General features: G+C 46.7%; 1 protein-coding gene and 1 long non-coding RNA gene across 3 annotated transcripts in view; both read right to left on the bottom strand.

The window, feature by feature from the left end:
- Positions 1-8225, bottom strand: part of LOC309696738 — a 29465-nt gene extending 21240 nt beyond the window's left edge. The window contains exons 1-4 of one of the 2 annotated variants that reach the window (XR_014273641.1): positions 8051-8225; positions 2381-2473; positions 687-774; positions 386-473 (exon numbers count right to left, since the gene is read on the bottom strand). This is a non-coding gene — a long non-coding RNA (uncharacterized lncRNA). Of the gene's footprint in view, positions 1-385; positions 474-686; positions 775-2380; positions 2474-8050 lie in introns of those variants that run through there. The other variant, XR_014273640.1, reaches the window with a different exon arrangement.
- A 28-nt stretch (positions 8226-8253) lies between these two features.
- Positions 8254-12279, bottom strand: LOC309703182 (Fc receptor-like protein 4; the record flags this gene model as incomplete). Its single annotated transcript, XM_082527890.1, has 5 exons — positions 8254-8285; positions 8317-8562; positions 8642-8908; positions 9845-9880; positions 12186-12279. 5 exons carry the CDS (start codon positions 12277-12279, stop codon positions 8254-8256), a joined length of 675 nt encoding a protein of 224 aa, XP_082384016.1.
- Between the last annotated feature and the right edge of the window lie 3624 nt (positions 12280-15903).

Here is a 15903-nt window from a genome sequence, read left to right as displayed (position 1 = left end):
TAATATGAACCTAAGAACAATTTCAACAGCACAGTGAAAATATTTAAAATGTGTTTAATATTTCTGTTGGAAAGGTTGTCAACAGTGTGTGAGAGCACCCTTGTGGCGAGAGAGCGTAATTGCACTATTGAGCACGTGGTCCAGAGCACAGAGGTTGAGCTAACAAAGGCCACTTTGCACACTGGCTCAACAGTGGATGTCTAGGCATGGTGAGTTGTGTGCGTTGCTAAAGTAGTGTGTGTAGACATTGATCCCTGCTTGGAAAGGACAGTCTTGAGCCTTTTATGTCATTCAGGCATTTGGTTTATTTATTTATTTTTTTTAAAGAAAAATGTGTTGCACCTTTGTTATAATTTTGTATTCTGGTCTGAGGTGCTGGGGGGACCAGTTAGAGACCAACAGCTGGACGTCAGTGGTTGGACTGGTGGACTACTTCAGTGAACAGTAGACGACGTCTGGCTCTGGTTTAAAGTCTGAACACAAACACACACAGTTCAAACAACAGGAAACATAATTACAAGCTTTGTAGTTTAATCAAGCCCTCCAATCTCCACCTCTCTGCATCACACTGAACTGAGTTCTGAGCTTGAGTGACGATGTGGTTTGATCAGCTTAGCTTAGCATGATGGATGAAAACAGCATGAGCAGCTAGCTTGTCTCTGTGCAAAGATAAAGAGCAGCTGTACCTGTTCTGTCATCTTGTTGTAATGGTTGTTTATCCATAACCGATGTCTTCAGCTCTCACTGCTAAGTAGACCACAGCCGAATAAATGTCTAAAAAAAAAAAAAAAAAAACTTCAACAAAACTGCAACTACACCAGTGCAGGTAAACATGGCAAAACATTTTTACTGTTTCTAATGTTCCATCACGAAACTACATGATGTGCCAGCCATTGCAAAGGTCAGGTTTTAGTGAAACCAGATTAATTTGAATCTATTCGACTGTTTTTGTGACTTCTCAGTGGAGTTTTTAGATTTTAGATTTTGTCTGTGTTGGACAGAGTACATCTTTCTTTCTGTACATCACATGTTACAGTAACCTGAGAACTGTGATGGATCATGAACAGGAGGAGCTACATGCCACCGATGTTCTGCTTTAAAAACCACAGCATCTTTGTACAGTTTTTTTTTCTCATCTTAACACCTCTGCTGTGAAACACTGAGTGACCACAAAGAACTGTGGGGTGTTTCTGAGAAAGATGCAGGTGGACGACCACAAAGCTGCCATCTTTTTCCACTGCAGACTGACACTCTTCACCACAGAGCACAAAGCAAATACGTTCTCACAGCATGAACACTTTTATTAGACAAAACAGTAAAAACTGTGGCGAGAACATTCATGTGTTAGATGAACTGTAATCAACAACAGGAAGTTGCTGCTGATGGTTTTACATGAAGAACTTCAAAATAATAAACGATTGTGAACTTTTTAAAAAGACATCGTGTCCATTCATGTTTCTTTTATTTCTCATAGTGAAAATAAATTCATGAGCACCAAAAACCAGACAGCAGATACATGTCAGACTAATCAGAGCTTCTCTAAGCTCCTACTTTTCAATTACAACACTGATAATGTTCTTAGTTCACAACACACCTGACATCTGGACCCATGGCTGAGTCATTAGTTAAAATAAAATCAAAGCGTCCCTAAAGAAAAATGCTGATCTGTCACATTTGAACCAAATTTCTATTAAATTTTTGACACAATTAAATAAATATTTGTTTCAGCTGTTGACTGACTCTTTTTGGGGCATGGGAATCATAATGTTTTTTATTACAAATTTCCATTCAAGATTCAATTCTCCTTGAGATGTCTTTATTGCTTTACAAGTTTTTTAAATCTCCCTTTTTTTTTAAGTATTGCTGTTGAAAACGTGCTTTACGAAAGTGCGGAGTCAAGGAGGCCATTTACGTGAAAAGGGAAAGACCATCTCTGAATCGAGGAGGGGGCCTAGGGGAAAATCTTTCACCATCTTACAATGCTGTGATGGCAGCCATTCCCCAACTCTCTGTGAATGGTGATAATGGCCATTAATCAATTATTATTGATCAGTGGCTGTGACAATTTGCATATTAATGATCAAGGAACTGACCTCCCAGCCCATTGTTCCTTCTGTGGGCTGGTTTCAGTCAATATGCAAATGTACTGTTTGTAAGATTGAAACCTGCAGTCAGCTGAGACTGAAGGAGTCACCTGGATGAGTGACGAAACGTTTCTCCCACTGAAAACATTTTGTCCAGATGAGCAGAATCAACTTTTGGGGATTGCTTGTCAAAATTCTTTCCATAAATATATTTACTAAGAATATTTAAAGAATATTAAAGAACTCACGTGCGATGGTGATGAACTTCATAAAGAACAAAATAATAATAACACTACCTCGTCTTTCTTTGACAGATTGTTGTTGATAAACTGATATCTTGATGATGAGATGAGTGAGGAGGTCATCTTCTCCACTTTCTCCTCGATCTGCTGAAACAATGAAAAACAATTCAGTAATATAATTTAAATCTTTAAACAGGGTTTTGACCCCCAAAAATCTCATAATTGTGCTATCTAACCAGATACTTACTCTCGTTTTTGTTACTGTGAGATTATTTTATTATCTTGTGCCATGTTATACCCCTAATTAAAGATTGTGAAATTATTATGTAGTTTTAGTTTGCATTATTCTCCTGACTTAGAAAAAGGTGATAACTATTACATTTATTAAACTGATTTGTATTATTATTGTATTGATTTGTATTACATTAGACTGCTGATTTATTGTAAATGGATGATATTGTTTTATGATGCATTATACTGCTGAGGTATAAGAAATTGTCACGGCGGGGTGCGCCGATGTGTGTGGAAACAGGACCCAGAAGCAGATGATGACGAGGAATTGTAATGATTAACAGAAAGGTGAACCTTTAATGCGATGACGGCAGGGAAATGAACCAAGAGACCAAAAACAAACAGGCAAAACACTAAGAAACAAAATACTAAATGGTACTGAGACCAAAACCTAAACTATGACTGTGGTGGAAAAATAATAAACAAAGACCATGACTAAGACTGTGACCCTGGTGAGATAAACAGACGAACCGACAATGGCATGAAGAAAACAAAAGGCTTAAATACAGACATGAGGTGATCAGGGGAAGTGGGGACACATGGGGGAACAGCTGACAGACATAAACCTAATGACAGGACCAGGAGAGAAAGCTAAATACAATGAACAAAGAACACATGACATTGTCAAAATAAAACAGGAAATACTAAAACATGACAACACAACTTAACAGACCTAATACGTGATGAATAATTACAAAACCCCAAAACATAGAAAACCAAGAACAATAACTGCCTAAACTAAAGGAAAATAGGAAATAACACAAAACTGATCACATAACAAAATGAGACAAATAGAAAGAAAACTCAGAGTGCTGGGTTGGAGACCCAGCCTGTGACAGAGCCCCCCCCTCAAGGGCGGATTCCAGACGCCCGAAAACACCCAGAAAACAAAACCACAACAACCCACCAAGGGCGGGCGGCGGGGGCCCAGGACGGAGGGCCAGAAACAAGGCCACAAAAAACAAAGAAACGAAAACACACAGAGCAAACACAACAATGGCACAAAAAGTCCGAGACCCGACTTCAGGAGGGCGACCATGAACCCGGCAGAACAGGAGCGAATGGCGAAGCGGTTCAGGTGGCCGCCCCGGAGGCCGACAACAAAACAAAAGACAGTTCAAAAGTTCAGGAGGCCGACCAGGAGGCCAACGATCCAGCAGTCCAAAATCCATGAGCTCAGGGGGCCGACCCGGAGGCCAACGGTCCAAGAGCCCAGAAAACAGTTCAGGAGGCCGGCCAGGTAGAAGGCACCGGTGGCGACGGAGCAGATCAGGAGGCCGACCGGGCGGGAGGCAGCGACGGCGACCGAGCAGGTCAGGAGGCCGGCCGGGCGGGAGGCACTGGTGGCGTAGCAGTCCAGGGGGCCGTCCATGACGGCGGCGTAGTTCAGAGGGCTGTCCACGACGGCAACGACGTCCAGTCATCGGCCGGACAGAACGTGCAGGACGAGCAGGCCGGACAGGATGTGCAGACCGGACCGGACGTGCAGGACGAGCAGGCCGGACAGGACGTGCAGGCCGGACAGGACGAGCAGGACGTGCAGGACGTGCAGGACGAGCAGGACGAGCGGGACGAGCGGGCCGGACGGGACGAGCAGGCCGGACGGGACGAGCAGGCCGGACGGGACGAGCAGGCCGGACGGGAAGTGCAGGAGCAGACGAAGCTGAACACTCGGAGGCCGGACCAGGCGGAGCTGCAGAGGCTGAGGCCGGACCAGGCGGAGCTGCAGAGGCTGAGGCCGGACCCGACGAGGATGAAGACTCTGACGAAGCTGGACCAGACGACGATGAAGACTCGGACGAAGCTGGACCAGACGACGATGAAAACTCTGATGAAGCTGGACCAGACGACGATGAAGACTCTGACGAAGCTGGACCAGACGAGGATGAAGACTCTGACGAAGCTGGACCAGACGAGGATGAAGACTCGGATGAAGCTGGACCAGGTGACGACGAGGCGGCCGCAGGTGGCGGCTGAACGGTCCCCTCGGACCCTCCAGCTGACGAGGCATGAGGCTGGACGGGCTCCTCGGGCCCTCCAGCTGACGAGGCAGGTTGCTTTTCAAGTTGCAGCAACACACAGTCTATAGTGGGTGAAATGAGTTCGCATGAGTTCTCAGACTGAGGTGTGGCAGAACCAGGTGAGGCGTCGTCCTCAGGCTGAGGCGTAGAAGCAGCAAGCAGTAGCGCAGCAGGTGGTGGTCCTGCAGGCGGCGGCACGGGAGCCGCAGGAGGTGGCGCTGCAGCCACAGGTGGTGAAGCAGAAGGTGGCCAGACGGGCTCCTCAGGCCCTCCAGCTGACGAGGCGTGAGGCTGGACGGGCTCCTCGGGCCCGCCAGCTGACGAGGCGTGAGGCTGGACGGGCTCCTCGGGCCCGCCAGCTGACGTGGCGTGAGGCTGGACGGGCTCCTCGGGCCCGCCAGCTGACGTGGCGTGAGGCTGGACGGGCTCCTCGGGCCCGCCAGCTGACGTGGCGTGAGGCTGGACGGGCTCCTCGGGCCCCCCAGCAGCCGAAACATGAGGCTGGCTGGGTTCTCCTGAACCTCCAGCAGACGAAACATGAGGCTGGCTGGGTTCTCCTGAACCTCCAGCAGACGAAACATGAGGCTGGCTGGGTTCTCCTGAACCTCCAGCAGACGAAACATGAGGCTGGCTGGGTTCTCCTGAACCTCCAGCAGACGAAACATGAAGCTGGCTGGGTTCTCCTGAACCTCCAGCAAACGAAACATGAGGCTGGACGGGCTCCTCGGGCCCCCCAGCAGCCGAAACATGAGGCTGGCTGGGTTCTCCTGAACCTCCAGCAGACGAAACATGAGGCTGGCTGGGTTCTCCTGAACCTCCAGCAGACGAAACATGAGGCTGGCTGGGTTCTCCTGAACCTCCAGCAAACGAAACATGAGGCCGGACGGGCTCCCCGGGCCCTCCGACTGACACTGAAATTGGCTGCACCAGCTGTACCTCCGTCTCCAAACCGGCCTGGATAGCAGTCCCACAGCAGCTTAGCTGAGCCTGATGGCTAGCTTTTCCAGGGCAAACAGTCTCTGTATAGCCGGGCTCATTAACCGGAAAAGTAGTGTCAGTTTCCATAACCTCCGGAGAAAAAACATGAGGTGCCAAGATATAGTCACTCACTTGTGTTTGTGTAATGGAGCGTCGGCGGCGCGCACGCCGCTTTTTCTTAGGAGTGGAAGACGGCGGTGAAATAGGTGGAAGTCCCTGGTAACTCCGAGGTCCCCCGAGAGCCAGTCGAGTTCCCCGGAAAGAGTGCTCGTGCTCCGGAATGAGCCACGGCTTCCACCGGAGCTCCTCCTCCAATAGAGCGCAGTATATCGACTGACGCTCGTCGTGATCTAAATCAACGGTGTCCAGCGCTTCCTCGCGCTGGACCGTGGCAGGAGTATGGCGAGACTGTGATGAGGGCGTGGAAACTGGTGAGCTGAGAGGTGGTGACGCTGTGGCGAATCTCAGCGAACCGACACGAACACACTCAGGTTCCGGAGGCAGCAATGGAGATGACTGATTGTGGGGTTGTTGTGACTGGTGGGTGCTGGAAGCCATTTCCTGACTCGACAGTGCCTGGGCCTGCAGCATCTCCTTTATCCTGGTAAAGGCAGCAACTATGGCAGGTGAGTCCGGGAGCTGGAGAAGGCGGGGATCCCTCTCCATAATAGCTTCAGCAACGCTAATCATTACCTGCTTGCTCTTTAAATCGGGCGCTGTAAGGATGCGGTCGAGGATCACTTGGATCCGAGCAGTCTCCTCCAGACACTCGGTGAGAGCAGCATCCGCTGGGTCCATACTGGTCGGTTCGTTCTGTCACGGCGGGGTGCGCCGATGTGTGTGGAAACAGGACCCAGAAGCAGATGATGACGAGGAATTGTAATGATTAACAGAAAGGTGAACCTTTAATGCGATGACGGCAGGGAAATGAACCAAGAGACCAAAAACAAACAGGCAAAACACTAAGAAACAAAATACTAAATGGTACTGAGACCAAAACCTAAACTATGACTGTGGTGGAAAAATAATAAACAAAGACCATGACTAAGACTGTGACCCTGGTGAGATAAACAGACGAACCGACAATGGCATGAAGAAAACAAAAGGCTTAAATACAGACATGAGGTGATCAGGGGAAGTGGGGACACATGGGGGAACAGCTGACAGACATAAACCTAATGACAGGACCAGGAGAGAAAGCTAAATACAATGAACAAAGAACACATGACATTGTCAAAATAAAACAGGAAATACTAAAACATGACAACACAACTTAACAGACCTAATACGTGATGAATAATTACAAAACCCCAAAACATAGAAAACCAAGAACAATAACTGCCTAAACTAAAGGAAAATAGGAAATAACACAAAACTGATCACATAACAAAATGAGACAAATAGAAAGAAAACTCAGAGTGCTGGGTTGGAGACCCAGCCTGTGACAGAAATACTGTTTTCAGAGAATCATGGCCTTTTTTGACTGATTAGAAAAGAACAGAACACAGGAAGCCAAGGTCATAACTTAGGCTCACTGAGAGAGAGAAAGAATGTGGATGCTTAGGTATTATGACTTTGGAGGGGGGCTGAAGCTATAAGAATGTGAGAAACGCTCAGACACTTTGAGAGCAGGCGGACACCCTCCCGTGCTCTCCCCTCCGGATGGTTTATGCTCAAAAGTGTTGTATGGAATAATAAGAATTGTATGGAATAAAGAGATTTTTTGATTGAGCATTTATACACCGAGTGTTGTCCTTCCTTCAGCCCAAAGATCAAAAGAACTGAGAATTTAACATTACCTTGGCCTCCAGTGACACTGTGAGAAATCGTATAGTCATTTTTAACCAGGTTATGTCCATCAATATTAATTTAAATTTCTTCCATTTCCATTTCCTCTCACAGTGATGGTGACATGCACTGAGTGTTTCCTTCTCCTTCACCTTTCTTTTTTCCACTCGCTAAGTGTTTATATATTTCTCTACATTTAATTATTAGCCATTATTAGATTATTATTTGTCCTGTCTTCCTCCCCTCAAACCAATCACATGAGTCTCCCTGAGCCTTGTTTTACTGCTTTTTGACTGTCACTAAAGCTCTGGTTCGGGGGGGGGGGGGGGGGGGTTATATGATTGTTGGGGTTGGATTTTTTGTCATTATTCCTTTTTTTTTTTTTTTAACTATACAGCTTTTACCAAACAATAGAAAACACCTTGAGGCAACTGGTTTTGCAATTGAACTCAAATGAATTGAATAAATTTAAGAAACTAGTCAGTGTAAACATAATGCCTGTGGACTTCTGCTGAAATTTAAAAAATGAACAATAATAAAAATTAAATATGTAAACAAATTTGTTACTGTGATTGTAATAAACGTTAATAAACTTTATTCTACTAAATAAACTCATACATGAAATATCAGGAAGTCTGAGTCTCACCTTCAGGTCTTGTGTGAACACATCGTCTCACCAGCAGAACCAGTAACACCAGTAGAACCAAAATACAGATTGATCCAACACATGACAACACAGAGAGAACAGCAGGAGGTGTGGATGTAGGTGGAGGTGTGGATGTAGGTGGAGGTGTGGATGTAGGTGGAGGTGTGGTGGTGTGTTCCCCTAAAATAAAGCAAACACAGTCATTAAGTTGTCGTCACATTGTGAATGTTGAAAGCTGCAGAAACACAGACAGGTGAGTGTGTCACCTGTGACAGTGATCCAGCTGGATGGAGACTCTCCATGACCGCTGATGTCACACTTGTAGAGGCCTTCATCAGACCTGGAAACATGCTGGATGGTCATGTGACCTGTAGGCTGCTTCCTGATGAGGGAGCCATCTTTATAGAAAGCAGCTGGGAGGTTGGAGGGAGTGGTCTTTGTTTTACAGAGCAGAGTGACGTCATCTCCCTCCATCACAGGGAGGACAGGACTCTGCAGGATCACTGATCCACCTCAACACAGAGACAAACTACAGCATTTCATCCATTTACACACAGCTTCATCAACACTAACTCCACACACTCAGCTTACCAGTGACTGTCAGCTTAACCATGTTACTGATGGGACCCTCTCTGGACTCACACCAGTAAACTCCACTGTCTGATTCATGTAGTTTGCTGATGTTACAGGAAGAACCAGCTGGTTTTCCCCACCCATCTCTTCCACACTGAGTCCTCTGTTGTTTGCTTGTGTTTCTCCTCAGAGTCCATCCAGCAGAGCTGTCGTCCTCCTCACAGCTCAGAGACACAAAGTTTCTTTTAAAGAACTGAGAGCTGCTGGGACTCACAGTCAGACGAGCTGTGAGGGTCAAAATGAAAAATTGATCATTTCTTGTGTAGACTTTCACCTGCCATTTGAGGGTATCCATATTCAAGTTGGATTAAGGGTTTACGAGTTTCAGCTACCTAACGTCTGCCACCGTCTTTATTGAGTGACCAAAAAATTAACTAGACAATGATTTATTTATTCATTTCATGGGTAGGTATTGCAATTCCATTATGTCATTATCAGTTAAGTTATTATCAGTTAAGATATGAGGCCTTGAGTTGATTTGAGTTGTTGTGCTTGCATTTAGAAGATTTTGCTGTGGGCCAACAACATGCAGTTAAAGCGGCTCTCAATGCAGGTGAATCAAGCCACCCTTAAGCTGCAGAAGGAAAAAACATAAAAACATCTGAGAAATTGCCTTCGTGAACTAGGCAATGCGAAAAGACCTGGATATCCATGGAAGACAACAGTGGTGAAGGGCCGCATAATTTCAGTACTGATGAGAAACAATCCTTAGTAGCCAACTGAGGGAACAATGCATTTTCTACCATTCTCTTTATGTCTACCATTACAACTAAACTGCATGAAAGTAAATCCACAGGGTTCACTGAAAGGTGCAAGCCACTCATGAGCCTCAAGTATAGGAAGACTAGATTCAACTTTAGTAAATTAAAAAAAAATCATCTAAAAAAAGTTGTAAAAACGTACTTTAGACTGATGAAACCAAGATCAACCTCTACCACAATGATCCAAAGCGTAGTGTGATGGCTTGGGAGTGCATGGGTGACAGTGGCACTGGGAAACTAGTGTTTATTGATGATGTGACACAGGATTAACATTTATGGACCTCCTCATCCTTTATTTCATCAGTTTTATATGTGAGATCCATTGTGAAGCATGAACCCAATCAGGTCATATCAGTGAGCATTTCTCAGGTTTAAACTGTGACAGAAGAAGGTTACTGACCTTGGTTTGTTGTGCAGCTCAGCAGTGAGATCAGAACTAAAGAGAAATGACACTCAGGTTGGTTTGAGGTGAACATAAAGAACAACTCCACACAAACAGCTGACAAACATAGAAATGACATTGACACAGTCTTTTGAATTTTATTTTTGGATTTATGAGGTAGCTCACATTCTAGTGTTTTATTATTTAGTCATGAGTTTGAGTGCTTCTGAGTTTTGTGTCTATGTTTGCAGATCTTAGTTCCTTGTTTGCTGATGTTAATCTGAGTCTGGTCTCTGTGCATCTCCTGTGTTAAGTCAGTCTCGTCTCTTGTGTTAGTGTTTATTTCTTTATGCTTGTGTCTTATTGTGTTCAGTTTTTTCTTCCTCTTGTCTAGTAACTTAGCTTCGGTTCACCTGTGCCTCATTTTCACCAGCTGTGGCCTTTCTCTCTAATTGCCTCATGTTTTTATTTAAGCCCTCAGTTTTCTTCAGTTCCTGATCACCTGCAATCTGTGTGCTCTCCTGCTTGTCTGTTAGGCAGTCCAAGCACTCTTAATTCTTATTCTCATGTATATATCTCATGTATATCTCATGCACATATCTTTCTACGTAGCACTTTTAATTCTTATTCCTACTTTTATTTTTTCATGTCTATTTAAGTGCTATTTATGACACTATGTTTGCACTGAAGCACCGCAGCAATTTCCTAATGTTGTAAACCTGCTCAACATTTGGCAATAAACCCCTTTCTGATTCTGATTCTGATGTTAGTTTTTTCTCTCCCCAGTCAGCCAAAATTCCAATGATTATGTTTTGTTTAAAGAAATCACATTTTCACATTTTCACACGAGTCTTTCTGCCCACTTCTGGATTTGGCTCATTTGGCTCACACTTTGCCTGTATCACAAACACACTAACCACTGCACCTCTCCGCTACCTGTGCTGTTAAAACTAATTTAAATAACATTTTTATAGTGTTTTAATCAACATTTCTGGAGGAACTTACTGACATAAGTATTTACAGAGAGTGGACTCAGCTTTTACTGTGATCATTATGTACATGCTGAGTATATACTTTACAAATTATCTACTACTTAAACGTATTCAAACAGTTTGGCATCTCCATCTGCTATCCCAATTTTTATCTAAAAAGCAGCTCTTACTGTGGTCACTCATGTACACTGACTACTCCGAGTATATACAAATGTTCACTATAATAACCCAGTGAAGTCATGTGTCCACTGTGCAGCTGTGTTGATATAATGAGTGAATGATTTGATCTTTTCACTGCCTGCTGCGTTTCCTCGACTCCTGAGCAAAGATAAAGAGTCAGTTCAGACCTGCAGTTGGTCCTCGTGGTGTTTGAACTTGAATTCAGCCTGATTTGTTTTTCATGTCTTCTCCTCCATCATCAGTTATCAGGAGAGCAGACAGTCAAAGTACAAGAATTCAAACAAACACAGAGATTCTACTTACAGAGCAGACACAGCACAGATGTTTCCTTCATCGTCCTTCTCACTCATTTGAGCTTTTTTTCATTTCTGTCACTGACACCAAGTAAAGCCCGCCCTCTTCCTCTGAGCACCAGCTTTCTATTGGTTCAAAGAAAGTCGTGAGGGGCTCACTTTTTTCTTTGTGATATGATGTTGCTTGAAAAAGTTATTTTGAAATCTAACTACAATCACACTATAATCCCTTTAAAAAAATTAACTATTGTTTTAATATGATCCAGTATTTTCTATAAACATCTTTATATAAAAATCTGAGGAATAAGATGTCCTCTGTTCTCAGTGATCTGTAGATTGGTTGATAATCAGCTCCATTTCCATGTAGTGGACGTCCCCCTCAGTGAGAGAGGCTGAAACACAGGAATCCAACCAGGGTCGCTGCTGTTATGGAGCTGAACTGGAGCCATTCAGACACCGAGGCCCTCTGAAAATATTTTAATTACAGGTGTCCAAAGACACACTGGTTTACTTTTTTACAGACATATGTCTTCCCGCAACTGTTAGCAGCACTTCAAATGAGCCATAATGCGCAAAGGGGCACAATTTGTCATGGCTATATCGAGACTCTTTCTCCACTCCATTATATATTCCATATGTATAGGGGTAACTCTGTAAGACACCCCGTGAGGAAACAGTGCAACCGAACCCAGAGTCAATGTATCAACGAACTATTTACAAATGTACGTATATCCACGCCACCCCGGCCAGGGCCTTGCCAGACGCAAGGCCGAGTCGGAGGCATCAGTCCGCAAGACTGGCCTGAACCGGCCCTGCAAGACGCAAATACTGCAACCGATCGGATGCTTTCGGTCAGCCTGCAATACGCCAGGCAGACCAGGGAACGACAGTTACCACCGATGGGCACCCAGCACCCGCTTCCCAAAGAGGGGCTGGCTGCCACGTTCAAGTGGTAAAACCACGTAAAAGTGGTGGCTGAGGACCACATGGCGACCACACAAAATGAGGAGAGGGAGGCATCTGTCCACAAGGCCCAAAAAGTGGCCACCCCACGTGTTGAGTGTGCTCACACACCCGAGGGGAGAGGGATTGCTGCCAAGGAGTAAGCCTGGCGGATGGCCTCTACAGCCCAACGGGACAACTAGGACTTGGACAGGGGCCTGCCCAGGATCCTGGGATGGAACGAGACAAACAGTTGGTCCGTGGTCCGAATTGGCTGAGTACGTGCACTGAGCACCAGTGCTTGTAGAGGGCACAGGGCCCAGAGACGCTGCGCCTCCTCCCAGTCCAAACCTTCTGTGGGAGCTGACCGCAGCTCAACTGACTGGGGAAGGTGGAAATCCGAGAGGACTTACGGCAAGAAGGTAGGGTTTGGCCAGAGGACCACCCTCTGGCAGCCACCTGCAGCATTCACCATGGACCGACAGCGGAGCTCACTAATTTTTCTGGCGATGAAGAAAGGCGGTCTTGAGCAGCAGCCACTTCAACTCTGCTTTTTCCAGAGGCTCGAAGGGAGGGCGCTGGAGGGCATGAAGGACCAGGTCCAGATCCCGGGGGGAATGGGGACCCTGGCATACGATCTGGGCACCCCTCAAGAACCACGAAATCAAAGCAGTGTCGGTGTCGCTGAGTGCTGAGCGACCAAGACAAATAGCCTTAATCGCAGCCACCAGCCCACGCAGGGTAACAGCGACTCTGCCTGCCTCTAGCTGGGACTCCAACTGCAGCATTCAGGCCCATGAGGCGGAGACACAGGCCCCAGTTCACCCAAGAGTGGAGGCTGAAGTGGTCCAGGCACACCCTGAAGACCCGCTACCGTTCTGCTGTGAGGGACACTAAGCCCCTGACGGAGTCCAGGTACATGCCTAGAAAGGTGGTACTCTGAGGTGGTTCTAAGATCCTGAGGCCCCGCAGCCTCATAGGAGCGAGGGCGGTGTGCACACACCTGGTGAAGGTTCGGAGTGCCAGGGAGATGCCAAAGAGGCGGGCGCGGAACTCGAAGATCTGCTCTCGAACCCGAATCTGAGGACCATCAACATCTTGCACTTCAGGGGCCAGAGATAACAATTGAGGCCCCTGTTGTCCAGAATGGGACAAAGACCCCCGTCCTGCTTGCCGACCAGTAAGTAGTGGGAGAAAACCCCCACTTTGCGGTCCCCAACGTCCACCTCCTGTATGGCCCCCTTTGCCAGAAGCATCACCAGTTCCTCCCGCAGCACCAGGGCCTGCTTCGGGTTGCTCACAGCGTTAAAGGTCGGGACATTATGTTACTGTTAACTGCAGGCGATAACCCTGGGTCATAGTGGAAACCACCCAAGGGTCCGCCCCCAGGGCTGACCAGGCCACCCTGCACTGCTCTGTGGATAGGGCTGGGTGGCCTGGCACCAAGAAATGTCAGGAGGGAGGGGTGGCTGGAGGACTGAGAGACTCCACATCCTCCCTGCCTGCCCTGGGCGTGACTGCCGCGTCTATGAAAGGCCTCCAGCTAGGGCGGAAGAGCTCCAGGGCCCCTGGCTGGGGCAGGTTGAGGCACAGAAGCCCTGGGCCTCCCCACCCTGTCCAAACTCTTGCGCAGGCCTCGTGAAACCTACTAAGGAGTGCCGTGAGTCTCTGTAGCCTGCTGCAGGAGCCAGGCCGCACCTTGGTCGAACATGGCTGAAGGGTCAACCAACAGTCTCATAAGGCAGTCCCAGTCGTCCGACATGGAGCCAGGACTGAGACAGCCACAGGTGGCGGCGTACTACCCAGAATCAGCCTAAAGTGCAGCCCATAGCAGTGGCCTGCTCTTTCATAAGCGAGGCTAGTTGAGAGGAGGCAGACAGAAGCTCCCCTACGCCGTCTAGGTCCCCCAAACTAGCCTGCAACTGGCGGGCCAAGTGTCGTACACGAAGCAAAAAAAATGGCTGTCAAATTGGAGAGGCAGGCCTGCGTTACCATTGCCCTGTGCAACTTAGTCAACAGGACATCCCTCATTGTTAGGGCATGCAGGCCGCCCCAGGAGGGAGCCCGAAATGGCAACCAGAGGGTTCAGGGGCAGATCCACCAGGGAAAAGTGCCACAGTCAATCTGCTCTTGGCCATGCAGAGCAGCAAACCACTTACAGACAGGGGACCAGTGATGCAGGGCTGTAGGGGATCAAACTGCCTGCATACCAGGTCCTGAAAATCAGGAAGCAGTGGCACCTGCAAGAGGTGGCGCTGAGGCTGTGTGGCATCATCAAACATAGAGGGTACTTAGACGGGTTATCCTTAAATCTAATGGGATGTTGAGAGTGCCCATTGTACATGCATGGGGGGTGTGGCAGAGAAGTGTGTACATGTGGCAGCTCTCCTGTACAAAATTTACACTGCAGTGCGTCTACGAGGGAACATCACACATACAGATGTCCAGGCTTACTGGATAATGCCCTCAAATATGAAGAAAGTGCAAGGAGTCCCAGGCCATGCAATCAACTACACCACCAGTACAGCAAGGAAAAGGGCACTCGACTAGTCCATTAGTGAAGGACAAAGTGAGTGTTCTGTACCCAGAATCTGGACGCATACTGGTTGCAGTTTGCTAAAACAAAGAACACTGACTGAGTTAAAACCTCCCACTGATCTTATGCATGCACAATGGTCGGGGCTCTGTTCTGTTATTAAGGAATTCCGCCACTTATATGCAGACCCTGTCCAGCCTTGTGTCCTCCCCAAAACACTTACATGTCTCCATGAAAACAAGGGGACGCAACAAATATGACTTTTGGCACACAGCACAGGCAGGAAGAATCACTGTGCCAAACATACATGCAGTTATGTTTGCCTCCAATGCCACTCCTGCGTTATCAACTGTGAAGAAAGTGTGCTACCCACAAAAACTGTCACATCAGCTCTCAGACACTGAACCACAACAAATCAAATGGGGAAAAGAAAATGAAGACAGAGCTACAGAATGGTATACCTCACAGAGTAAGCTGCAGCACAGAGAGCTTAAAGCGGAGAAGTGTGGTTTCATCATCGACCACTGATGCTCTCGTTAACTGTGAATGTTGTGGAAAAGGCAACAATCCCCTGCAGGCCTGTGAAGATGACAAGTTCTGTCTGAGGCTAACTGATGGAACAGTGGATTTGAAACAGACACGCATCTACTACAAGCAGGTCCAAACCAGATTTTTGTTACAAAGTCACACTTTTGTGACTTAGTTGTGTGGACAACCAAAGCTTTTGTAATTACATGTGTGATGCCAGATGTAAACATGTGGGGTAAAGGTTTAGCAGTGGCTCAGAATTTCCGTGGATGTTGCAATGACAATCAAAAAGAGAGAGAGAAAAAAAGCTTGCTAAGAAAACTGAGGCAGTATTCCAGTTACACCCGTTTAGACAGAACTCTAATATTGCAGGTTTGTTTTAAGATTTTTGGTTCAGTGTCACGTTAGGGTGGACCCATCTTCCTGTACTCTGCACTTCATGTTTTATTTTACCCGTTTTTCTATCACTCACTGTGAATTAGTAGATCATGTTTAAAATACTACCAATGTAATTCACAACATACATACTTTGGCGTATCTATTTTCTGATTTATTTCATTTTATAGCTGTCGTTAAAATGTTTTCTTTATCTCCTGTACAGGCCAA

This window comes from Aulonocara stuartgranti (genome assembly GCF_965226115.1).
Source record: "Aulonocara stuartgranti genome assembly, chromosome: 3".
Taxonomy (NCBI): Eukaryota; Metazoa; Chordata; class Actinopteri; order Cichliformes; family Cichlidae; genus Aulonocara; species Aulonocara stuartgranti.
Note: the sequence above shows the minus strand (reverse complement) of the source record. Positions and strands in the feature narration are given on the sequence as shown.